At 46.4% G+C, this 22,256-nt stretch overlaps 2 protein-coding genes across 2 annotated transcripts; both read right to left on the bottom strand.

Moving 5' to 3' along the window:
• Positions 1 to 3,773: 3,773 nt before the first annotated feature.
• On the bottom strand, positions 3,774 to 4,920 carry LOC127299193 (uncharacterized). Its single transcript, XM_051329123.2, has 3 exons — positions 4,759 to 4,920; positions 4,530 to 4,634; positions 3,774 to 4,338 (listed from the first exon to the last, which is right to left on the bottom strand). The coding sequence occupies exons 2-3, from the start codon at positions 4,538 to 4,540 to the stop codon at positions 3,852 to 3,854; spliced, it is 498 nt and encodes a 165-aa protein (XP_051185083.1). The 5' UTR covers positions 4,541 to 4,634; positions 4,759 to 4,920; the 3' UTR covers positions 3,774 to 3,851.
• A 668-nt stretch (positions 4,921 to 5,588) lies between these two features.
• On the bottom strand, positions 5,589 to 13,005 carry LOC127299192 (protein spotted leaf 11). The gene is made up of 4 exons (XM_051329120.2): positions 12,669 to 13,005; positions 7,800 to 7,916; positions 7,273 to 7,707; positions 5,589 to 7,181 (listed from the first exon to the last, which is right to left on the bottom strand). The coding sequence occupies exons 1-4, from the start codon at positions 12,969 to 12,971 to the stop codon at positions 5,979 to 5,981; spliced, it is 2,058 nt and encodes a 685-aa protein (XP_051185080.1). The 5' UTR covers positions 12,972 to 13,005; the 3' UTR covers positions 5,589 to 5,978.
• Positions 13,006 to 22,256: the final 9,251 nt, after the last annotated feature.

Here is a 22,256-nt window from a genome sequence, read left to right as displayed (position 1 = left end):
CCCCAGATAACGGCATATGAAACTACATTTAATTGCTCAAACCTCTTATTGCAAAGCCATTTGGAGGCAAGAGACAAATAATCATTTATTTCTATACCAAAATCTCTTGCACATCAGCCCAAAGCATTTTAGAGACTAAGCAATCAAAGAACAGGTGTTTAACAGATTCTAATTCACTGCACAACTTTACAGACAAGAGGTTTCTGTATACCTCTATGCCTAAGGTTGTCTCTAGTCATGATTTTGTTTTGAGACAGCCGCCAAAGGAAAATTTGAACTCTAGGTGGGATTGTTAAAGAAGAATCAGACGATTCAAATGAAGTTTTTTGTAACGTATCAATAAGATAAAGCCATGCTATGGGTTGTTTCAGGCCCTAAATAAACGCGTACACTTAAAAAATCCGTCGGGCAAGCGGATTCGCAATTTGGAGTCCCCAATTCGGCGGAAGGAAGAACCCCACCTTGCATAGTGCGTGCGTCTCCCTGATGGTGAGGTTGCGGGAGCGGGTTTCTCTGTCGCCTATGCCGCCAGGCGCCCTTGTTCCGCCGGCTTCGTAGTTATTAGCCATCGTGGGGGGCTCGGCTAGGGTTCTTTGCGTGGACAGAGGAATGGTGAGGTGGGCGAGGACTGGCCGGTGCGGTGGTTTTTTTTGGCGGACAGCGTGGCGGTGGCAGGTGACACGGCGCACGTCGCCATTACTTCGGCGTCGGGCGGCGAGCTGAAGACCAGGCTTTACATCCCGTCGAGGAAGATGAAGGAGCCAGCGCTGCTTTGAATGCGGTTGTGATGCTGCCAGGCTAGTCCCACATGTCGTTACACACGCGCGCGGCGTGCGTTGCCAACGCTCCCCGTTCGATCCCCGAACCACGGGGTCGGTACGGGTGATGGTCGGTTTATCAGGCCGCCCTATGCTCCTCCATGGTTCAAGGGGGTACCAGTGGAAGGCGATTTTAGGCCTGAATCCCCAAAAGTCGTTTGGCTAGGAACTCCGGTGGGAATACTCTTGTAATTCAGAACGGGCGGATTGAAACCAAGAGATTGGGTGCCTTGGGCAAGAGATTATTAAGTTGGACTTAGTGTGTGTGGCGATAGAATGATGCATGTGGTTGCTGCAGTCACCATCAGAGGGAATCTGTGTGTTCTTTGGTAGATCTGCTTTTGCTAACTCCAATGCAGACTAGCCTAGCGTAGCTATTCTCTTCTTCAGGAGGGAGGGAGAGGAGGGAATAAAGCGGCCGATGCAAAATATCACATCAAAGAAAGAGAAAGAGAAGCCCCTGTTCCCCTGGCCCCACACCCTATCCGTCTAGACAGATCATACACAATCATGCAAGCATCTCCTCTTCCCCCTCTCTCTCTCTTCCTCTAAGATGTGAGTATGAGCATCAACAAGTGTTGGGGGAGAGAGAGAGAGAGATCGAGACAGTGTGCTGACAAAAGGTGTGGGGCTCTCGAAGTTTTGCTAACTCCAGTGCATATGCTTGAACCTCGAGGACATGAAATGGTAGGTTCATTCACAATACCAAGACATTAGCAACTCTGACCAAAGCATGACAAGCACCACCCGCTTGTATAATCCATTTTAGAAGGTCATTGAGGCCACGTGGCCTGAAAGAAGTATAGTGCATGGTTCATTAAACTGTCTAAGAAAATATCCAGTGCAAACCATATCATGAAAACGCCGAGAAAACCGGCCATGTTTGGATGTTTCAAGAAATTGTAAAAATATATCTGCTATATTAGGAAAGGTGATGTTTTATATAACATGTGAAATTTGGAAGCTCAAAGACAATTATTTGGCAAGTAATGTTTGCCACTATTCACTGATCGATGATTACGTTTCTTTATACTTCCAAAGTGAATTTGTTTATAAACTCAAAGTTTACACATTTATAGAGCATCAGATCACCTATTATTTTTCATCAGAATTTTCAGAAAACTTCGAAACATAGTATGCACTTGGTAGTTTTCATCGGTTTGCACCATAGCTTGGTTCCGATGGATATTTTCTGAAACTAGCTACTGTTCATTAGTAGATGAAGGTTTTTTACTTAGCTAATAGGGCGATTCCGACAATCTCATCTTTGATGTTGTAATGTCCACCACTATTCACCGTGAATTTACCTTTTTGTACCTCCAAAATGAGTTTGATCGATTTAAAACTCGAAATTTACACATTTGTAGAACATCATATCACCTATTATTTTTCATCAGAATTTTCAGAAACTTGGAAACATAGTTGACCATAGCTTGGTTCCGATGGATATTTTGTGAAACTAGCTTGTGTTCATTAGTAGATGAAGATTTTTAAATTAGCTAACAGGGCGATTCCGACAATCTCTTCTTTGTCGTCCTTCGATGGCGTATGAGGTTCTCGTTGCCTTGTGTTGTGCCCAGGCTTGCTCATTCGGTGATGGCGGAGGCAAGAGGAAGTGCGGAGTTCGTCTCGGTGGAACTTTGCCCTTCGGTGATGTCGGCGGCTTTCGGTGTCGCGATGTAACCTCGGCAGTGGGATGCCCTTCGACAGCTGTTGTGACCTTCCTAGTTCGAGGCCAAGAGGATGTGCAGCGACTGTCTTGGTGGAACTCTGCCCTTCGGTGGTGTTTGCGGCTCTCGGCGTCGCGTCACGACCTCGATAGTGGGATGCCTTTTGACAATGGCTAACAGGGCGATTCCCACTGCCGAGGTTACATCGCGACACCTTCCTGCTCTTCTCGATCTGTTCCATTGTTGCTGGATGCTTAGTTGCTAGGCTTAGCGGTGTTATTTCTGTTTCTCCTTTCTCCTTCAAACTTGTAATTTGACTCTGTACTTGAGACTTGGCTGAATATATGTTCAGGCTATTCACCGTGAAATTACCTTTTCGTACTACCTCCAAAATGAGTTTAGAAACCAGTCATCTACACAACTAGCTTTGCTAAGCGTATAAGAGAAAATGCCAACATCTACACAACTTCCAAATCTACTACCGTTGCCTAGCTTCCACGTACGACAGAAACCGGTCAAAAAAGATGGCAATGGATGAAGGCCAGATTACAAGGTCGTTCAGCCTACGTATGTACGGCAAGGCTGCCTATACGCAGGCAGCTAGGGTGCATGGAGCACAGAAACCCACGCATAATCGCATGCATGTCTTTGCCGGCCGGTGACTGCGGGCTGTCAGATCACGGATCACAGATGCTCGCGACAAATCAGAAAGCGCAACAGAACATCTCGTTCTTTTTTAAATTTCTTCATCTTCTCCGAATCAGATGAACAGTGTGTAAAGCAGCGGCAGAAGCAGCTTGAGCTTGAAGCTAGGCCCTGTAGTCCAGTCAGATCCTGTCATGTGATCTTTGCGGGCGTGTTTGATTTCGTCAGAGCGTGACATGGAAGTGCAATCTAGCTCAGTGCTTTTGACCCACTAGCTTAGCCAGTACCACTGTCGATCTGCTACTGCTCTCCAGTCTCCAGGCCGGTGGAGTGTACTGTGTGCTCGAGCTTTTGTCGGAAACTCTTGTGGGACAAATGTGTCTCGAAAATGGCGACGCAGATTCGAACGTTTCTTTGGGTTTCAGACGTGCCTAGGAGATGGCGACGCCAAGTCGGTGCATTTTAGATGGAAGAGGAATGTGTGTGTTTGCAGAGCAATCCGTGCCATGCATGTTCTCATCTAAACATAGACGTATAGCTGATTGATTGTGTTAAGGATCAAGGGTTTGACTTTGTGGCAATAACTCAAATGACTTCGGCGAGGAGCACGTCCTTGAGCTTTTGTAAAAAAAAAATACTCCCTCCGACCCGAATTACTGTTCGGGCGAGTGTTATAAGTTGTTTTTACAATAACCCCCTTGCGAATTCAAAATAATTTTCAATCAGGTCCAAATTTAGAGTCGTCTTCCTCAAGGAGGAGGCCGACGGCGCGGCGCTGCCGTCCGCAGCTCCCCGGCGAGAGGGAGTTCGGGGCGGATCCGCTCGGTGTCGGGAGGCTCCCGCGGAGGGCCCGCCGGCCGGTCGCTTCTCCTTTCCCTGCGAAGGAAGGCCTCGTGGGCGACCTCACCGAGCTCCTCTTCCTCGACACCAACTGTGCCGTCGAGGTCGTCCGGCGGCCGTCGAGGCTTGGCCTCCTCTTCCTCGAGACCCACTCCGTCGCCGCTGCGCCGCCTTCGTCCGCGCTCGCGGCCGTCCCGTCCGTGCCCCTCGCGTCGTGGTCCGGGACGTCGCCCTGCTCCGCCGGGGACGGGGGACGCGCAGGAGCAGCTCGCAACGGCTGCTGCCGCCGGTCGATCGTGCTGCTGCTGCTACATTCTGCAACCAACCCGCCGGGGACGAGGGCCCTGCCGGTGAGAACCTTGTCTCTGCAAAAATGACACCACCTGTTTTTCTGTCAGAGCTGCAAAATTACTAGCGCTAGGCATTAACAGATCCAAGATGCAACATGGACATGGTATGCATACCAGCGATGGGCATTAACAGATGCAAGATGGCTTCCCGTAGGTGGGATTTATTTTTCAATGTTGTAAAAATATATGGAGCTTGTAATGCTGACCTTTTTACCATGTCCTGGGAGGAAATTGCTGTATCTATCGTACCCCATGTTGTCTCAGACTTTCAGTACCACTTGATCTTTCAGCTCCATGTGCCAGACAAGGCTCTATCAAATGAAACACCAGGACCAGCATAATATTGGCGGTTATTAGAGTTTCATATGTTTTAGACCAGCAGTAAAAATGTTGGAAGTAAAAAGCACATGCACAAACAAGAAGTAGTGTTATTACCTGGTTCTTGACAGCCATGGCCATCTTGTGGAACTCCTGGTTCTTCAGGAAAAACCCTGTGAGCATGGACAGGCTCTGTCTTCTCAAGGGCGAGCTGGCAGGTTGGGTCATGGGGTCCTGGCTGCTATCATCCTTGCCACTCTTCATGTAGCAGAACTTGTTCACCTGAACCAGCGACCCACCGGCGCATGGCGTTCTGGCATGCGCCATGGCCTTGCCGCAGGAGCTGCAGACGGTGGCGTGGCGGCAGGCCGTGCCGTAGAGGTCGGACGGAATGACCTTGATTTGGGATCAGCTCGGAGAGGAGGGGTGAGCGGTGGCATGCTGGGTCAAAAGCAGAGCACGGATTTGAACTCGTTCTAGCAGATCTAGCGGAGGGTGGGAAAGCATGGCGGCGACGATGTCTTGGGCGGGGAAAATCCAACCTTTCCCGGCGGCTGTATCTTCACAAGCGGCAACAGTGCGGGGACCAAGGCAACGGGGGAGAAAGGAGGCGGCAGCGCAACAGAGGTAAACAAGAAGGCGGCTTCGGGCGGAGGTGGGCGGGGCGGGGGCTGAACGGCGTGAGAGCCGGCCACCGGAGCTTGAGAGACGGATGAGGAAGACAACTGAACGCGATTAGCGGTGGGAGGACCTCCAGTTGTGTCGGAAATTCATTAAGGTGGTTTTTGCAAAACATCCGTCGCGTACACTAATTCGGGCCGGAGGGAGTACGAAATTCTCTAGTGACAATCATGTCACGAAAACAGCGGTGCAAATTCAAAAAACGAATGTTCCGTCAAAATGGTGACGACAATTTGATGCATTTTTAGATGAAAAAGGTAAGCATGTTGAAAACAAACAATGCAGCCAGCAGCTGATTCAGTTTATCAAGCTTAGTGTGAACCCACGGTAGCACGAGATGCCAAGGTTTACTGTACTCCTTGTTAAATCCGATATTAATTTTATTATTATTATTACAGTGGAGATATATACATGGAGGAAACCTTGCATTCTGACACTAGTTGATTTCTGACAGTGCATATTCAAGAACTGTACATTACCAAGACTGGGCTACTTCACCTGCCCACAACAACCTGATTGGAGTTCCAGCTACAATCACGGAGGAATGTCATACATATCTCCCAGTTCGCGCGAATCAATCGCCAAACGCAAAAAGACTCCCACTTTGGCTAGTATCGTGGTTCTGAATTGCCGGTACGGCAGTATCCTCATCATATTCATAACAACGTAGGGTATTGAGACGCTGGACTGTCAATTTGATCGGGGATTTCGTTTTCTGGGACCTGTTCAGGGGGCTGGGGTAGGACCTGCACCGAGGCGGCCTGCAGCCGAGAATGGGATTCCTGCTCCTCTTGTTGCTGAACCAGGAATCTGCTCATCCGCTCCAGCAGCTGTACCGCCTTCCTCTTCCCCCTTTCTGTGCCGTTCAGTGCCAGCTCCCGCAATGGGACCATGATCCCACACTCGTGTGCACGAGTTAAATGTACAAGCTGTTGCTCGCCAATGCACAGATGCAGCATCACCGCTGCAGCATTCTCCCTGTTTCTTGGTGACCCGTTTCCAATCAACTCCACAAGAGCAGGAATAGGCTCCGCTGCACCGATAGCTGCCTTCCCCTCCTGATGGCTGGATAGTATTGAGAGTATCGCCATAGCCTCGTCCATGAGAGCTCCTGTGGGGTTAGTCACCAGGCCCATGATGAGTGGCACAAGGCCAGCCCGTATCGCACGGCCTTTGTTCCCTTGGTATATGCACAAGTTAAACAGAGCTGCCGCTGCGTCCTTCTTACCCCGCTGGCTGCCCTCGCTTAACAACACTACAAGGGCAGGGATAGCTCCTGTTCCCCCAATTTGTACTTTGTATTCATCGACCACAGAGAGGCTGAAAAGTGTGGCGGCAGCGTTTTCCCGGGCCTCCATGCTGCCATTCTTCAGCACATGGACAACACTCGGCACAGCACCAGAGGACATGATGCTTGCCTTGTTGTCCTCGTGTATGGAGAGGTTCAGCAGTGCAGTAACAGCATGTTCCTGAGTCCGTAAGTCAGATGACGACAGCAGACTCAATAGCAAGGGAATTGCACCAGCCTCAGCGATACAAAGTCGGTTGTGTGCATTCCGCTTTGCTAGGAGCCGAAGCTCTGCAGCAGCTGACCTCTGCTCCTCAGGGTCTGGAGAGCATAACTTGGATAGAAGACCGTCAATGTTAGCACGTTCGCTTGAAGAGCATGCTGGCGTCGGCTTGTTAGGCTGAGATGAGCGCTTGGGCGGTTCAATCCCATTGGTTTCACACCACTGTGAGATGAGACTTCTAAGGACATAGTTTGGTGTCAATGTCGTGTTTGCCATCCTTTGTTGTGTAGTTGGGCAAGTATGATGCCCAGATGCTAGCCATTTCTCGATGCACAAGCGTTCGTAGGTCTGCAAATTCATGGATAAGAATATTATGTCAGAATATGTACTGAAGTTGTATCAGAACTTTTGCAGTTCAGGTCGAAAATATTTGATTCACCTGTCCAGTAGCAACAATAACAGGATCTTTCATCAGCTCAAGGGAAATTGGACATCGGAATTCATCAGGAACGATTATAGATTTCTGCTCCCCATTGGACTCCATTACTTTGGAAGTCATTGGAGGGCCCATCTCAGGGTTGTGAGTTTGAACAAAGTCCTTGATTTTCTTCAGTAGCATTGACATCTTCTCAATGTGCTCTCCTGGATCCTGGCCACCACCGGATGTCACCATCTCATGCAGAGCGAGTGATTCTTGTGTGAGATCAGTGATAGTCATCAGGTGAAGCTTTTCTGACAAACTTTCAAGAATAGCCAGTTCCGCACTTGGGTCATAGGTCTTATTATACAGAGATATCAGGTCATTGTAGAACTCATCATCAGGCGTATCAACCCGTTCTTTTGCTCTTTTGAGCTGTGTATGCACTAACTCAACCTGCAGAGCATTATCAAGTATCACTAAAACTGGAGTTCAGCACTTAACAACGATTGAAGAGGGATTCTGTTCAGGCGTGTAGTCGATGTTACCTGCTCTCTAACTTCATCTGATATATCCAGTTCATTGTACGGGAAGTCGCACAAAGCTTGCTCCAACTGAGCAATTACTTCCTGAAATTTCTTCATTATTCTATCCCTTTCAAAAACCTGCAAGCGCGTAAAAATAAGTTACTTTATCTATATACCTCGCTGGGATGCAGCAACACAACTGTAACTGTAAGTAGGAAGTATATGGTGCACCTGAAGCATGTTGCACAAGATAGAAGTTTTTAAAAGGGCCCAAAAACTATGTACAGTAACATAAATAGAGCATGTCCATATAATTCCACAGAAATTCAATTCAATCTGAAGTGAAAATTGTAGTGCTGAGAATGTTGCACAGCTCTATAGCCAAAGTGAACATTTTAGTGCTGAGAATGATAATGGGTTGAATTAATAGCTCAGTGTAAATTATGACCGGAGGGTCAGATGGTTAGCTCGAGTTGATGGCTGCCCCGCAACCCGGGTTCGAATCTCCTCGAACGCGGATTTGTGGCTCACTTAGCTTATTCTATAAGAATATGCCCTGGGTGCTAGTGCCCATGGGTCGCTTTTTTTTTTGATAATGGGTTGAATTAATAGCTCAGTGTAAATTATGTACTATTCATAGTCAGATTTGTCTTCTTCTTTTTTTCTAGAGATGTAGATGGAATTTGGTTTTGAGTTTTATGGAATAGTATATTCATATTTTTCTACGTTGTCAATTATTTTTGGAATTTTTTAAAGAATTCTTGAGGGTCAACTGGGATCAGGTGCAGCCACATGCGCCAATGCACCAGATATGCTCTCCAGATTAAGTATCAATTTGAAGAGCATGCTCATAAAATTGCACTCCCTCCGTTCCGAATAATAAGATGTTTTGGATATTTCAATTTGAACTACATATGGACTTATATGAGTGAGCAGACACTGAAATGCGTCTAGATACATACCATTTAGAAAAAGCTAGAAGATCTTATAATTCAGAGCGAACTGATAATTCATAAAGTCATCAAGATATATTCCAAGATTAAGAAGATAACAAATATAAGCAACAAAATGACAACATAAAAATGCACTATAAGAGCACTTAATCTTTAATATGCTTCAAAGACTGCGGTTCAATAAGCATATGCCAGAAATAAGCTATAAGCCTATAGCTTTGCCTGGTATTATTTTGCTGGGTGCCTCAACAGCAAAGCTGTGACACAACATAATAAGGCACACAATATTCTTCATGTCTAGAAATAAAAGGAAACACTTGAGGATCATGAACATTACGCTTGGGACACCCACCCACATGAAACCCTAGTTTCTTGTCGGATGGGTCTGGACTACGGATTCAAGGTATGGTGGTAATGCTCGGGAGAAGGAATAGAATAAAAGGAGGAGCCAAAGTAAGATGGGACATTTTAGCACTATTACCAAGTAATATGGCACAATATAACAAGTGATATGGTACATATTAAGGAATTCCTTTTTCACCAGAGGCTGCCATCACATCCTCATATTTTTACTCAGTAATCTCACCCCTTCTCTAGTCAACAGAAGCAACAACTTTGTTTATGTACTCTAGTTTTAGCAGGCATAACCTATGGATCTTTTGCATTGATAATGTTCGATAATTTGTTGTATTTCTGTACAAGATTCAATTTTACCTATCGTGCATAGCAAGAATTTGGGCCTTTGGTCACCGTGCTCAGCATTCAGAAAATAGAAAGTAAAAGATGATTACTAAGAACAATGGCTGCTTCAAGTTCAAATCGCTTGGATGATTCTTCAGATATATGAGCAATTGCCAGACTATCAAAAACTAGTGCGCCATTTGGATTGAGGGAACTGGGGGCATGTTTGGTTTACACCCACATAAGCACAACCAAATTCCTGGCATGATCGATCTTGTAGCGAACAATTTGACCGTCGGCAGATCGCCTTCAATTGGCAAGAAATGAACTGCACCGTACAAACTGGGCTGGGCTTGTCCCTTTGTTAGCCGCACACCTCATTACTTCGAGAGAAACCAGTGCAACACAAGCAGCACCAGCACTCTAGCTCTGCAGCTCGCGCCCGTACATAATTAAATGGACAGAAGTATTTGCACCAAAGCAATACACAGTTTGAATTTTAAACAGATAATGAAAGCAACGAAACATCAAGCCAACGAAATTTCGATTCCTCGTCTAATTTGATCCTAGCGAGGGGTGTTCAGACTGCGGGTGGTCAGGCACGGCCACCACTGTGAAATTACACCTCCGCTAGTGGAGATGATTTGTTCAATACATCACCCACATTCACCGGCTACTCCAGCAATTTGCATTAGAATTGGGAACAGTCCTGCCGTAGGAAATCTCGCCTCAGTTGTGTGCATAACAATGCACACTTATTCACCAGCTCTGCAATTTAATGACAAGACTTTACATATATCATGTGCAGATCTCAATAGAAATTCGGGCAAACCGTGGGAGCTAATACCGGATTCGAAATTCACAAGAACAGCTCACTATCCTGGCCACCTTGGATTCGCAGTCATAACTGTTTCAGAAATCACTTATGTGGACGTTGCTTCATTCGGCTGGACTAGGCTTTGTCTATCTTCAATATCTCAACGACTTGTGAAGTGGTATGGCATAACCATCTGGCTGGAAATATGGGAAAGATGGGAGGAGGATGCAGGAGGTATTTAAGTGCTCCCCGTTGTGAAGAAAATGTGTGACCGCTCGGCTCATAGGATTGTGGTGATTCAATTTAGTTTAGTCATTTGAAAGAGATGAGCAACCTTTGTCATCCAGTCACCACCCAATGCCAAAACCGAACCTACAATGGGGACATTTTTGGCCGTCGGCGGAGGTATAATTTCAGAGTGGTGGCAATATTTTGATTCTTTGAAAATACAATAGTTGATCAGACCGTTAATGAGTGCGTGACTTTGATTGTCTCTTACTAGCATCGCCCTTAATAAGTTACGTGTCTAGCTAACTGTGTGGCTATCGTATCTTCATCCATTTTGACCTCCTACAAGCTTAACAACGACAGTTCAGTAGGCCAAAATATTGGTGGGAAACCAAACAACATTTAAAAATCATGGGCATGCCAAACTTTTGGTAAGGCTGAAAATGGCTGAAAACCAAATAGACCCTTAGTAGTATTTTCACAGGAAATTTGATTCCATAGAAACAGTTTCCTTTGGCCCATTTGTAACGGAGGAGAAAAGCAGTACTCAAATTATTATGGAACACTGCTCCTATCCTACGCTTTCACAGGAAACTAAGAATCCACTAGGACCTCTTGGAAACTTTCATGTGGACTATTGTGCACGACACACAGAAAAGAAGGGATCGAGCCTCAGCGTCCCATGAAGGGGGCCTCCTCCCATTGGGCTGATGCTTGCCGTCGCACCAAATTGAGACAGGCGGAGGCAACAGCAGAATGCCTTCATCGAAGAAGCAGATAGGCTGAATAGATGGAAAATGTCAAGAGAAATCGCGGTAGAGATCCGCTGCTTCAGCCAGAGTAGCATCACATCTGTGAGGATCACGTGGAATCGAGGGAGCAATTTTGTGAGGGCATGGCCTCATGGGGACCTATGATTCGATGAGAACGACAAAGTCCACCAATTTTCTTCCCGCTCAAATGAGCCTGTTTGTCATTGGTTTAAGACTATCATGGTATCATGCAAAACAATGTAGATGACTCTTTACAATATTTTTTGAGTTAAGTTTGTCAGGATATAGCTGTCATGCATTACTATTAGCCTTTATTAAGACTGCTGTAAAACAGCCTTCAAGAAGATTCCTACATTCTCCTATTACTTGGTTTCAAACGGCTTTGTATGAAAAGTTTGCATGTTTTGCAACATGCATTCATTTCCTCTTCCTGTTTCTGTGCTGCTTTCAAGCGGGGCCTTAAAAATCTGAAGGCAGGTAGGAATTATATAGGCACTGTATGGAATGTATTGTCTTGAAAAAAAAAACAGAGGGCCTAACCTGAACCAAAACCAACCACTACTTGGAAGATCTGAAAATTACCTCAGAAATTCCCTCATAAAATAAATGTATACGTTACCCAGACTGGAAACAATACCAAAGGTTCCCAGACTAGCTCCATTTGTAGGTGAAACCATTGATTAATAGATAAGTGATCGGATCAAGGCATGATAGCATGAATGTTCAAAGGGAACTGAAACACCAAATTTGATCAGACAAACCAGGTTTGGTAGAACATGATGCCCAAGGGAATAAAAAAGTCCAAGCACATAAGCCATAGGTTTGGAGAATGTTAACACCCCTCCCTTAATCCACCACCTCATATCGCGCTGTAACACACTAATTGTTGTTATCCTAGCGTGATGAAACATCTCAAGATGAATAGTTTGATGCTTGATCGAGAGATTGAGCAGAGAGAAATGGAAGAGATGTCTGATTGATCACACCCATAATGCATGGCGAGTAGAAAAAAAATCAACAGAATCATAACAGAGGACCATCCTAAGACAACAGGGCCAATACAGAAGGAATTGCAATAATCTCAGGAAATAAAACTAGGTTCACGCAGTATAACCAGATTATAGTCGTTGGTCAAGCAAATGCCACATATACCAGATGAAAATCACTATTCTGATTCGAGAATCTAAAGCCCCCCTGATACCATTTTCTTAATATAGGATACCGAAGTAAACTGGTTGCTGCAAAGTGACCAAGCACTTTCGCATCTCCCTAAAATATCGATAATACTACTAGCGAATCACGCACCCAATTCGCCCACGGAAGCAGGCAAGGGACGAGGAATCAGACCGAATCAGGAACCGCTGGCGGCGGCTGCGTAGCGCGTAGGTAGGTAAGGAAGGAAGGAGGGAGGGAGGTAACTACGCACGCACGCACGTACCAAGGAGATCCTGCTCCCGTCGCGGCCGAGCCGGAGCAGGTCGAGCGCCCTCTCCAGCGCGGCGGCGAGCGGCGCGAGCGCGCGCTCCTCCCGCTCGTCCACCCGGCGCCTTCGCTCGCGGAGCTCCTCGGCGAAGGGGCCGAGGAGGCGAATCCGGCGGGACAGCGCCAGCAGCTGGCGCCGGTACGCGTTGCGGAACTCCCCCGCCGCCGCCACGGCCTCCACCGCCCTGGCCACCCGCTCCGGCGCGGACGACGTCGACGACGGGCGCTGCGCGGGGGGCTTCTCGCGGTCGCCGGCCATGAGAGGGAGCTGGGAAGGGAAGCAGTCGCAGGCGCCCGCGCGTGGGGATCGGCTAGTGGCAGGGTGGTAAATACTGAGAAACTGGCTGGCGGCTTTCCGCGTTGTGGACGTCAGTCAGCGCGTTGCGCTGGCCGGGTCGTCGCTTCCTTCCCTTTCTCGCACGGCACAGGATTTTTTCCCCGCAATTTCTATTTGGCAGCCGACCTTGATCGGGCTTTACAGCGAGGTCACTCGCGCTGCCGTGCGATCTCAATCTAGCGGTCCTTCTCAGCTCGTGGTGGAAGTGCAGCACCACAAGGAAACAAGGCCACACACGCATTCCCCAACCCGCACGTCCTCGGCCGGTGCGCCGCCGCCGCCCGACCTCTTGCTCCGCCGTACCGCGAGCTCCTGCGCAGCCCCCACGAGATCCCGTTCCTCCATGCCTTGCTTGGCAACCCGACCCTCGCGTACGCCATCGAAGGCCACCGTCGTCGACGCGGCGCGCGAGGCCGCGAGCTTGCTGGCGCAACCTCCACTTTGACCTTGTGGTCAGCTGTGACCCGCGCAACCTCCACGTGCGCCGATTCGCCGACCTTCTGGGCCTCGCCGTCCGGGCCGATGTCTACAACGACGGAATGGCTCGGGATCTGGGGCGGTGGCGCTCCATGTTCGTGCTGCTCCGCCCGCATCCGCCGCGAGGGAGATCTAGGCTGCGCCGCAGGGAAATAGGCATGGATTTCTGGTAGATTGGCTGGTACTCCGGCGAAATTTCTCTTCCGTTTTGGTCGGATTATGGTCAGATTCAGGTAAACAACTACACAAACCTCCTATGTGTAAATGATGATACATTTTCTGGTAGTGTTACATCATATGTTTTTTTCAGGATGTAATGAATTTGTGAACTAGATGGTGCCGCTCCTTGAGTTTTAGTTTGATGATTTTTTTAATGTAAGGTAGATGTAATCTACAAAGGGTGATACATTCTGTTTTTGTGTTACACCCTGTTGTTAGATGTTCCGTAGTGTTACTTTTAATTGTTAAACTAGATGAGTGTTAGCCAATGGTGGCTACATCTTCGAGGTTTGGGATACATTTCCCATGGCAATGCTACATCTTCTCGGGGGAGGATTAATACTTGCGGGGGGCGGAGGTTGCATCATCAAAAGGTGAGATACTATTTAGGGATGCATATATTAATCCCAGCACAAAATTCTATGATAGTACTATGTAGGATGCATATATTAATCCCACCATATGTAACATACTATTTAATCTCACCTTTTGTAAATGCTATGATAGTACTATCTAGGATATAACTCCTGTACATTCCCTTTTTTTCCTACTGATGCACCTGTTGCAAAAACATGTAGTCACTGGTTTGCAGTACCATAGTAGCATCTGCCTTTTTAGCTACTTGATTAACAGTTACCTGTAACCTGCTAGATGCATCTTGTAAACACACCACATGTAACCTATTTTAAATTCTCCCCGATTGGCATTTTTCAAAACTTATGCAATTGATGCCATCTTGAATGTGACTCCCCAAAACAGTTCCTTTTTTCTCATACCGGTGAAAAATAACATGTAATCACTAGCTTGTAGTTCCATCAAAACAGTAGTGTACATATCTGATCCAAATTCCGTGGAATATGTAGATGCATTGGAACAATTTTGCATCTGAATTTACAAATCTAACCTGTAGATGTAACCCAGGATTTCCCCCTTGCATTTGCAACCAAACTACTAGATACAGCTAAGCTTCAAGATTTTGATGAAACTATGTGTTACCATCTCCTGCTAATGGAACTCATCCAATGCTTTTATATGCAAGTTCCATGTGATGTTAATGATGCCTGTTCCATGTTACTTACTAATACCGTCCTCTGAACTTGCACATACACCTGTAGTTTCCATCTGAAGCTAACGGAACTTTTCCAATGCTTCTGCAAATTACATGCAAGTTACTGATGGTTGCTCGTGTCCGGGGACGTCACCAGGCGCCAGGGCTATCTGCGGCTCGATGGCTCCGTGCACAACGTCATCATCCTCGGCTGCTATAGGTTCGAATCAAGGCACTGAGACCTGTTTGGCTTAATTTTGTACTCGTCTCTTATTTAGCATTGTGATTTTGATGAGCAGAATGGGGATACCCTTCAGCTCACATTACCTAGCATGTGCTGTCGTTATATTTTACTGATCCGATGATCACATGGAAACCTGTAGAGGATTCATGAAAGTGACAGTCTAGGGTGCTGGTCCCCTGGTTGTTTTGCTTAGTGAGTGAGCTCATGAAGATATTATGTAGTGGGTGATGAGTCCTGGTTACATCAAACCTATCAAACTCTCCACATCTCTCTCTGGTCCACAATTCCATGTCGCTGCATCGCCTTTGAGCCTGGAACACACCATTGTCTTGCTTCTCTGCCAACACACACCACGAATTCCTGAGTTTCTGTTTTGTCATTTGATGCATCAGTCCTGTCAGAAATGTCCTGGTTAAGCCACCATTCACAAGAACAGACTTGAAGTGAGAGGGGGGTGAGAGCTCTGCATAATTATTGCTTTCCCCTAAGCATAGTCTTGCAGTTTCACGCTTATTGCCTGCGCAGCTTTGGAGCGTAGTTAGGACATCTTTGGCATGTTGTTGCGCCAATGATTTATTTTGTACCACCATTGTGGACTTCACACTTGGCTGTACCCTTCCTCTGCCTTCCTGTTTGTGTTGGTGATCTTAGTAGTCTTAGTGCAGTGTCGTTTACCTAAGTAACATATCATGCGACGAGTCTTGGGGAGTAGTTGACAGTTGATGTGATTAGTTCAGCATGTAATTCCATTTAGTGGGACCATTATATCCATCTACTTTCTGTATTTCTTGGGAAAATTAGTTGAGTGTGTGAAAGTTAAAATGAAATGCTACACAACGAATCTATCTTGCTGATGGACATTTTGAGTGTCAGTGCTATATTAAGTACATGTAATGTTTCTGAAATTTCTTTATGATGACAAATTCGTGCATCATTAAGTTTAAATAAATTTAGTGGATTGAAGTATTGCTCTGTATCTTCAGTTACTGCCTAAAAAGCTAACTGACGAGTTTGTTCGGTTTCTGGTCGAGCCCCTTGATCTAGGAAAATGCCCACCCCCTTTACGGTTCTGCTGGAATTTTTCTTCCAATTTTGTTTCCGTTTAAGGATGAAGACGAGGAAAGCTCCGCCCAAGATCCCACCAGTATGTCGTAGCGTAGTTTAGTTAATGCCACCCTGCAAGATCTCTTGCGGGAGAAATCTGAGCTTGAGTAAATCATTAGTAAACCACTATATCGTGGGTTGACGGATCTGAATATATCTGAGAAGGGACCTAGTGTAAGTACTGGCACTCTGTAATATTTCACTTCATGCTCTTTTCTCATTTTTAATTTCAATTATTTGCATTGATAAAACTACTTGACACAAACTATGACCAGCTCGTTCAGATAGGGAGGTTTGGCATTTTTGTAGCTCAATGTTAGATGTAGCTCAGGCAGCACTGTCTTCCAGGGCACTTCTATGAATCTCTGGGCCAGCTTATCACATTCACATAAATGGGATGGAAGAGTTTTGTCACCGTCGTCCCAGTCGTGACCACCAATCCGTGCGCCCTTGCCTGGGGACTTGTCCGCGGGATTGCAGGCAAGCTGCTGCCAAAACGCTTGTCCCATGGGGATCAGGCATACTTTTCAGGTAAGTCATGTCTTTTGCGGGCTCATTCTTTGGCAGGCTATGAGATCGTTCCAACAGATTGGTTGTGCAATCCCTTTTCCATACACCATCTGGTAATTTTTTTACGTCCAATTACTTGGTAGTTTTCTAGGGACTCTCCTCCGTTGATGTTTGTCACCTGATGATCTTATTTACCTTGCATCCTCTAGCAACCGTAGTCACGGGGTAGCATTTTTTGCTTCTTTTGATCAATTTTCTCAAAGTACTTCATAGCAGCTTTGTTATTGTACTTTTCTAAACCATCTGGATGTACTTATGAGGGTTTAATTAAATTATTTTCTCGGCTACATGTAATCACTGGTTAACCTTAACTTCATAACTGATACCAAACCACTGGGATATTAGTTTTAATCAGCATGTAATTCAACGTTAGGACCCACTGAAAATGTAAGTCGACGGTAGACAACCGGAAATAGTTAAATTTATCATGGTGTAACTCATTGGGATATTAGTTCAATTTTTATTGCAACATAACACCGAGATGTTAGTTAAATTACTGCAACGTAACTCAAGTTAGGACCACTGAAAATGTAAGTCGACGATAGACAACCGGAAATAGTTAAATTTATCATGGTGTAACTCATCGGGATGTTAATTCAGTTTTTATTGCATTGTAACACCGAGATGTTAGTTAAATTATTGCGACGTAACTCAACTGGGATCTTAGTTTAATTTTATCTGGACATACCTAACCAGGAATGTTAGTTCAACTACCCCGATATAAACTCGCTGGGATGGTAGTTGATTTTTGTCGTCAGCTGGGATGGTATTTCATTTTTATCGTCGATGTAACTCACCTAGTTTTTAATTAAATTACGGTGATGTAATTCACCAACAATGGTAGTTCTTTTTTATCATCGACGCAGCTCACCCAGATGTTAGTTAAATTATGGTGACCAACTACCGCTAGAATGGTAGTTCCACAGGTGTAATTATCTTAGATGGGAATTCCATCTATTTTTCATAGATGGTATTTTTTGTAGGTGTAACATTGGTTTAGATGGCACATGGCCAAGTCGGAGGCTACTGAGGCGAATGTTGCATCCTTGCGGCAACGACTGCATCCTCGTCGCGGCTACATCCTCTCGTCGGCTCCATCTTCATGGCCGGCTGAGTTGAGGCGGCTGCTACATCCTCGCGGCGGGGCGGCTCCATCCTCATTTCTGGCTGAGTCTTGAGGTGGCTGCTACATCCTCGTGGCGGCAGCTACATCCTCCTGGTGCTGGCTAAATCCCATGGCTGCTGCTATATCAAAGGGTTGGTGGTTACATTCCTGTGGCGGCCACTACATCCCGTGGCGGCGACTACATCCACGGGGCAGTGGCTCCATCCTCACGGCACCAAATCTAGACAATTTTAAGACAAGTTTTATGAAATGGAGTGAGTGTGTTTTGGGAGTATATAGCTTAGTCGTGTACGTGTAAGAGCGACAGTTTATACACCGAATATTCAGATCCTGATGGCAGTCGGTGTGTGTGGCTGGAGACATAGCAGGATGATCGTTTATGACGAAATGGTGTGTTTCGCTTTTTTGCTTAAGGGACAGAAGAAATGGGCACTGCACACGAGAAAAGAGGCATTTTTGACCGGGCGGTGGGACTTGCTGTTTCTAGGAAAAGGCGGGAGTGCATTGTTTCCATAAAAGGAAAGGTTCTTAGCTGTCCATGTGACCTCGCCGTAAGGACTAATCGAGGTCGACTTCAATGTAGCCAGGCCCTTTTTCTGCTTGCCAAACTGATCGTTGACTAGTTTTGTGATGAGAAATTTGGGGATGACACACTTTCTCAACACGTTTGTGACGGGGTTTTTGGGTGGCGACTGCCGTGACACGTAAAGTATGTCGATTCGGAGTGCTAGCTTTGGTAGTAAGACCGTTTCGATAGGAGTAAGAGCATCTTCAGTTGTGTACCCTAAGCCTCCCCAAATGTTTTTTGGGACGACATTCTTTCGGCCCCACACACGACGGTCCAAAGCCCTCTTTCGCCCAGCGCGGTCTAATACGATGTCCGGCATCTGAGCTCGTCTCCGCTCCACGGGGGACGCTTCAGGCACACCGAACCGAGCGAGAAGCGATGCGGGGAGTAGCGGGCCCGACACGTTATTGACACGCGAACGACGCCCAACCATCGCCTACCTCGCCACAAAATTATTATTGGCGCGCAGCGATGGTGGAGTTGCCGGGAAGGGGAACCACCAGAGTGGCAACCGCGTCGATCGACGTGCAAACCACCGGAATGGAGCGTGAACTCCATGGAAGAGCAACCGCATTTCTCTTCGATATATGTGCCGCCATTCATACCAACTCAATAAGACCCCTATGTATGCGCATACAAATCTCCAACCGGCTGGCGCCCTTCATCTCTACAGCTGAGCAACCTCTCTTTGCCATCGGACTCCAATTGCGAGGGGAAGCCACCGGGATGGCACCATTGGTGGGAAAGAACTGCCACGCCTAGCAGCTCTAGTTCCCCGCCGACGAACGGCCAGTAGGAGGAGGGGGAGGCCGTCACCAACAACGGCCCGGAGGAGGAGGGGGAAGCCATCGCCGACGACGGGCAAGAGGAGGAGAAAGAAGAGGAAGAGGATGGAGATGCCAGGTGGAGACGGCTGGAGGCGGAGGAGGCGGTTGAGGAGGCGGCGGCGGCAAAGAAGGAGGCAAGGCCCGGGCGGAGGCGTAGCCGGCGAGCGCCGACAACGACGAAGACACCAAGAACTACTCGTCGGAGGGGACACAAGCTCATCGGACGCTGATACGTCCATTTTGCATCACTATTTTATATCATAATTTGCTGTTATTCATTGATATATTTCATATTTAGAGATGATACTTATGTTATTTCACCTATTTTGCATGTTTCATGATCATTGGAGAATTATTCACCGGAGTCAGGATTCTGCTAGAAAAAGCACCGTCAGGACACCATATTTCGGAAGATCAACAATTGACGGAAATTATATGAAAAATCCTATTTTTCCAGAAGACGAAGGGAGCCAAAAGGAGGGGCCGAGAGGGGCCGCCATGGCCCCCCCCCCCCATAGGCCGGCGCAGGCCCTGGCCTTCGCCATGTGGGGAGGGGGCCCACAGCCCCCTCTGGCCGCCTCTCCTTCGCGTACTTCTTCGTCCCGAAAACCTAAGGCACAGGGAGTTACGGAGAATAGACAGAGCCGCCTCTGCGGGGCGGAGAGACACCAGAGAGAAAAGAGCTCTCCGGCGGGCAGGAATCCGCCGGGGAAATTCCCTCCCGGAGGGGGAAATCGACGCCATCGCCATCGTCATCGAGCTGGACATCATCTCCATCATCATCATCATCATCTCCACCATCTACACCGCCGTCTACACCGCTGCATCTCGTCACCGCTGTAACGATTTGGGTTAGATCTTGATTGTTTGATAGGGGAAACTCTCCCGGTGTTGATTACTACTTGTTATTGATGCTATTGAGTGAAACCATTGAACCAAGATTTATGTTCAGATTGTTATTCATCATCATATCACCTCTGATCATGTTCCATATGATGTCTCGTGAGTAGTTCGTTTAGTTCTTGAGGACATGGGTGAAGTCTAAATGTTAGTAGTGAATTATGGTTGAGTAATATTCAATGTTATGATATTTAAGTTGTGGTGTTACTCTTCTAGTGGTGTCATGTGAACGTCGACTACATGATACTTCACCTTTATGGGCCTAGGGGAGTACATCTTGTATTCGTTTGCTAATTGTGGGGTTGCCGGAGTGTCAGCAACCTAAACCCCCGTTGGTATATCGATGCAGGAGGGATAGCAGGATCTCAGAGTTTAAGGTTGTGGTTAGATTTATCTTAATTACTTTCTTGTATTTGCGGATGCTTGCAAGGGGTATAATCACAAGTATGTATTAGTCCTAGGAAGGGCGGTGCATTAGCATAGGTTCACCCACACAACACTTATCAAAACAATGAAGATTAATCAACTATATGAAGCGAAAGCACTAGACTAAAATCCCCGTGTGTCCACGAGAACGTTTGGTCATTATAAGTAAACAAACCGGCTTGTCCTTTGTGCTAAAAAGGATTGGGCCACTCGCTGCAATTATTTCTCTCGTATTTTATTTACTTGTACTTTATTTATCTGCTATATCAAAACCCCCTGAAAACTTGTTTGTGAGCATTTACAGTGAATCCTTCATCGAAACTGCTTGTCAACACCTTCTGCTCCTCGTTGGGTTCGACACTCTTATTTATCGAAAGTACTACGATACACCCCCTATACTTGTGGGTCATCAGACGCGTCAAACGCCACTACCTCTTCGGAAGAGCTGACGAACAGGAACCGCCTCCGTATGGATGATGAGGTGGGGGCATCAAAGAAAAAGTAGTTTAAAAATTAGTTTGAACATATTTTTCGTAGTTTTTATGTTTAATTTGTTTCAATATGTTGCGCTTGAAAGTGCATGGAGCCCCCATGTGTGGTTTTGGTAATTAATGACAATCCCTATGGACTAATGTTTGCATTGAGTTATATTTGTAGGAGTTGTCCATAGGCAACTCTTGAACCATATGTTGGCTTCAAGGTTGCAATAAGAAGAAATTGATGAAGGATATCAAGTGTCAAGTATGTCTTGAAGATGAAGATGAAGTGAGCCCTCAAGTTACTTCAAGACATCAACATGATGAAGAATGAAGAAATGATGTGCAAGTTCAAGATGAGCCATCTCGAAGAGATCCTTTGCTTGAGTCTTGCCATCCATATGGTGATCATGGATATGTGAAGATGCGCCGAAGAAGAAGCTCTCCCATGGTGGATTATGGGGAAGCAATCCACATGGTGGTCATGTTTATGTGAAGATGCGCCGAAGAAGAAGCTCTCCCATGGTGGTTTATGGGGGAGCAATCTACAAGACTTCGTCAAGAAAGCACAAGCAAGAAAGGCGTTCCATCTTGTTGAGGTCAAGATCGTCGTCATCAAGCTCAAGTGGAATGCGCAAGTATAAGGTTTGCTCTTGATGGGGTTTCTTTCTCACCGGTCTCATAGTGTAGTTGGAGACCGGTTTATAGTTTAGTTGCCGTACTATCAAGAGGGCTCTCGAGTGAGTAACTCGATCGTATCATTCGGAGAGAGCTCAAACCTTTGCATCCTTGCATCATCTTTCTTGGTTATTATTTGGATCTTATCCATGCGATGATTTAAAGCTTGTGCTTATTCTCATGACAAGCTCTAGTTCATCAAGAATGGTTTTTGCACGGGCAACTTGTTGCATTTTCAAGATTGGAGGTTTTACCGGTATGTCTTTTTTAGATAGGTCAAACCTTTCATCATTTGTTTCTATCCTCCCTTGTTGTACTATGATGGTTTCCTGCATGATCTTGTAGAGCTTGTTCCTAGCTTTAAAACAAGCCCAAGATCATCAAAATCGGAGTCCGGATGCTAAAGTTATGCCCGTTTCAGTTTGATGTTTCTGCCAGTTTTCAGGGGGGCGGATATTCCGGCCCAAGTTTGGGGCGGATAATCCGCCCCCCGGAAAAATCCGGTTTTTGGACAAATTCGGGCAAATATCCGGCCAAATGTCCG

This window comes from Lolium perenne, chromosome 5 (assembly GCF_019359855.2).
Source record: "Lolium perenne isolate Kyuss_39 chromosome 5, Kyuss_2.0, whole genome shotgun sequence".
Classification (NCBI taxonomy): domain Eukaryota; kingdom Viridiplantae; phylum Streptophyta; class Magnoliopsida; order Poales; family Poaceae; genus Lolium; species Lolium perenne.
The sequence above is the reverse complement of the archived record's forward strand: the minus strand, read 5'-3'. Positions and strand labels throughout refer to the sequence as shown.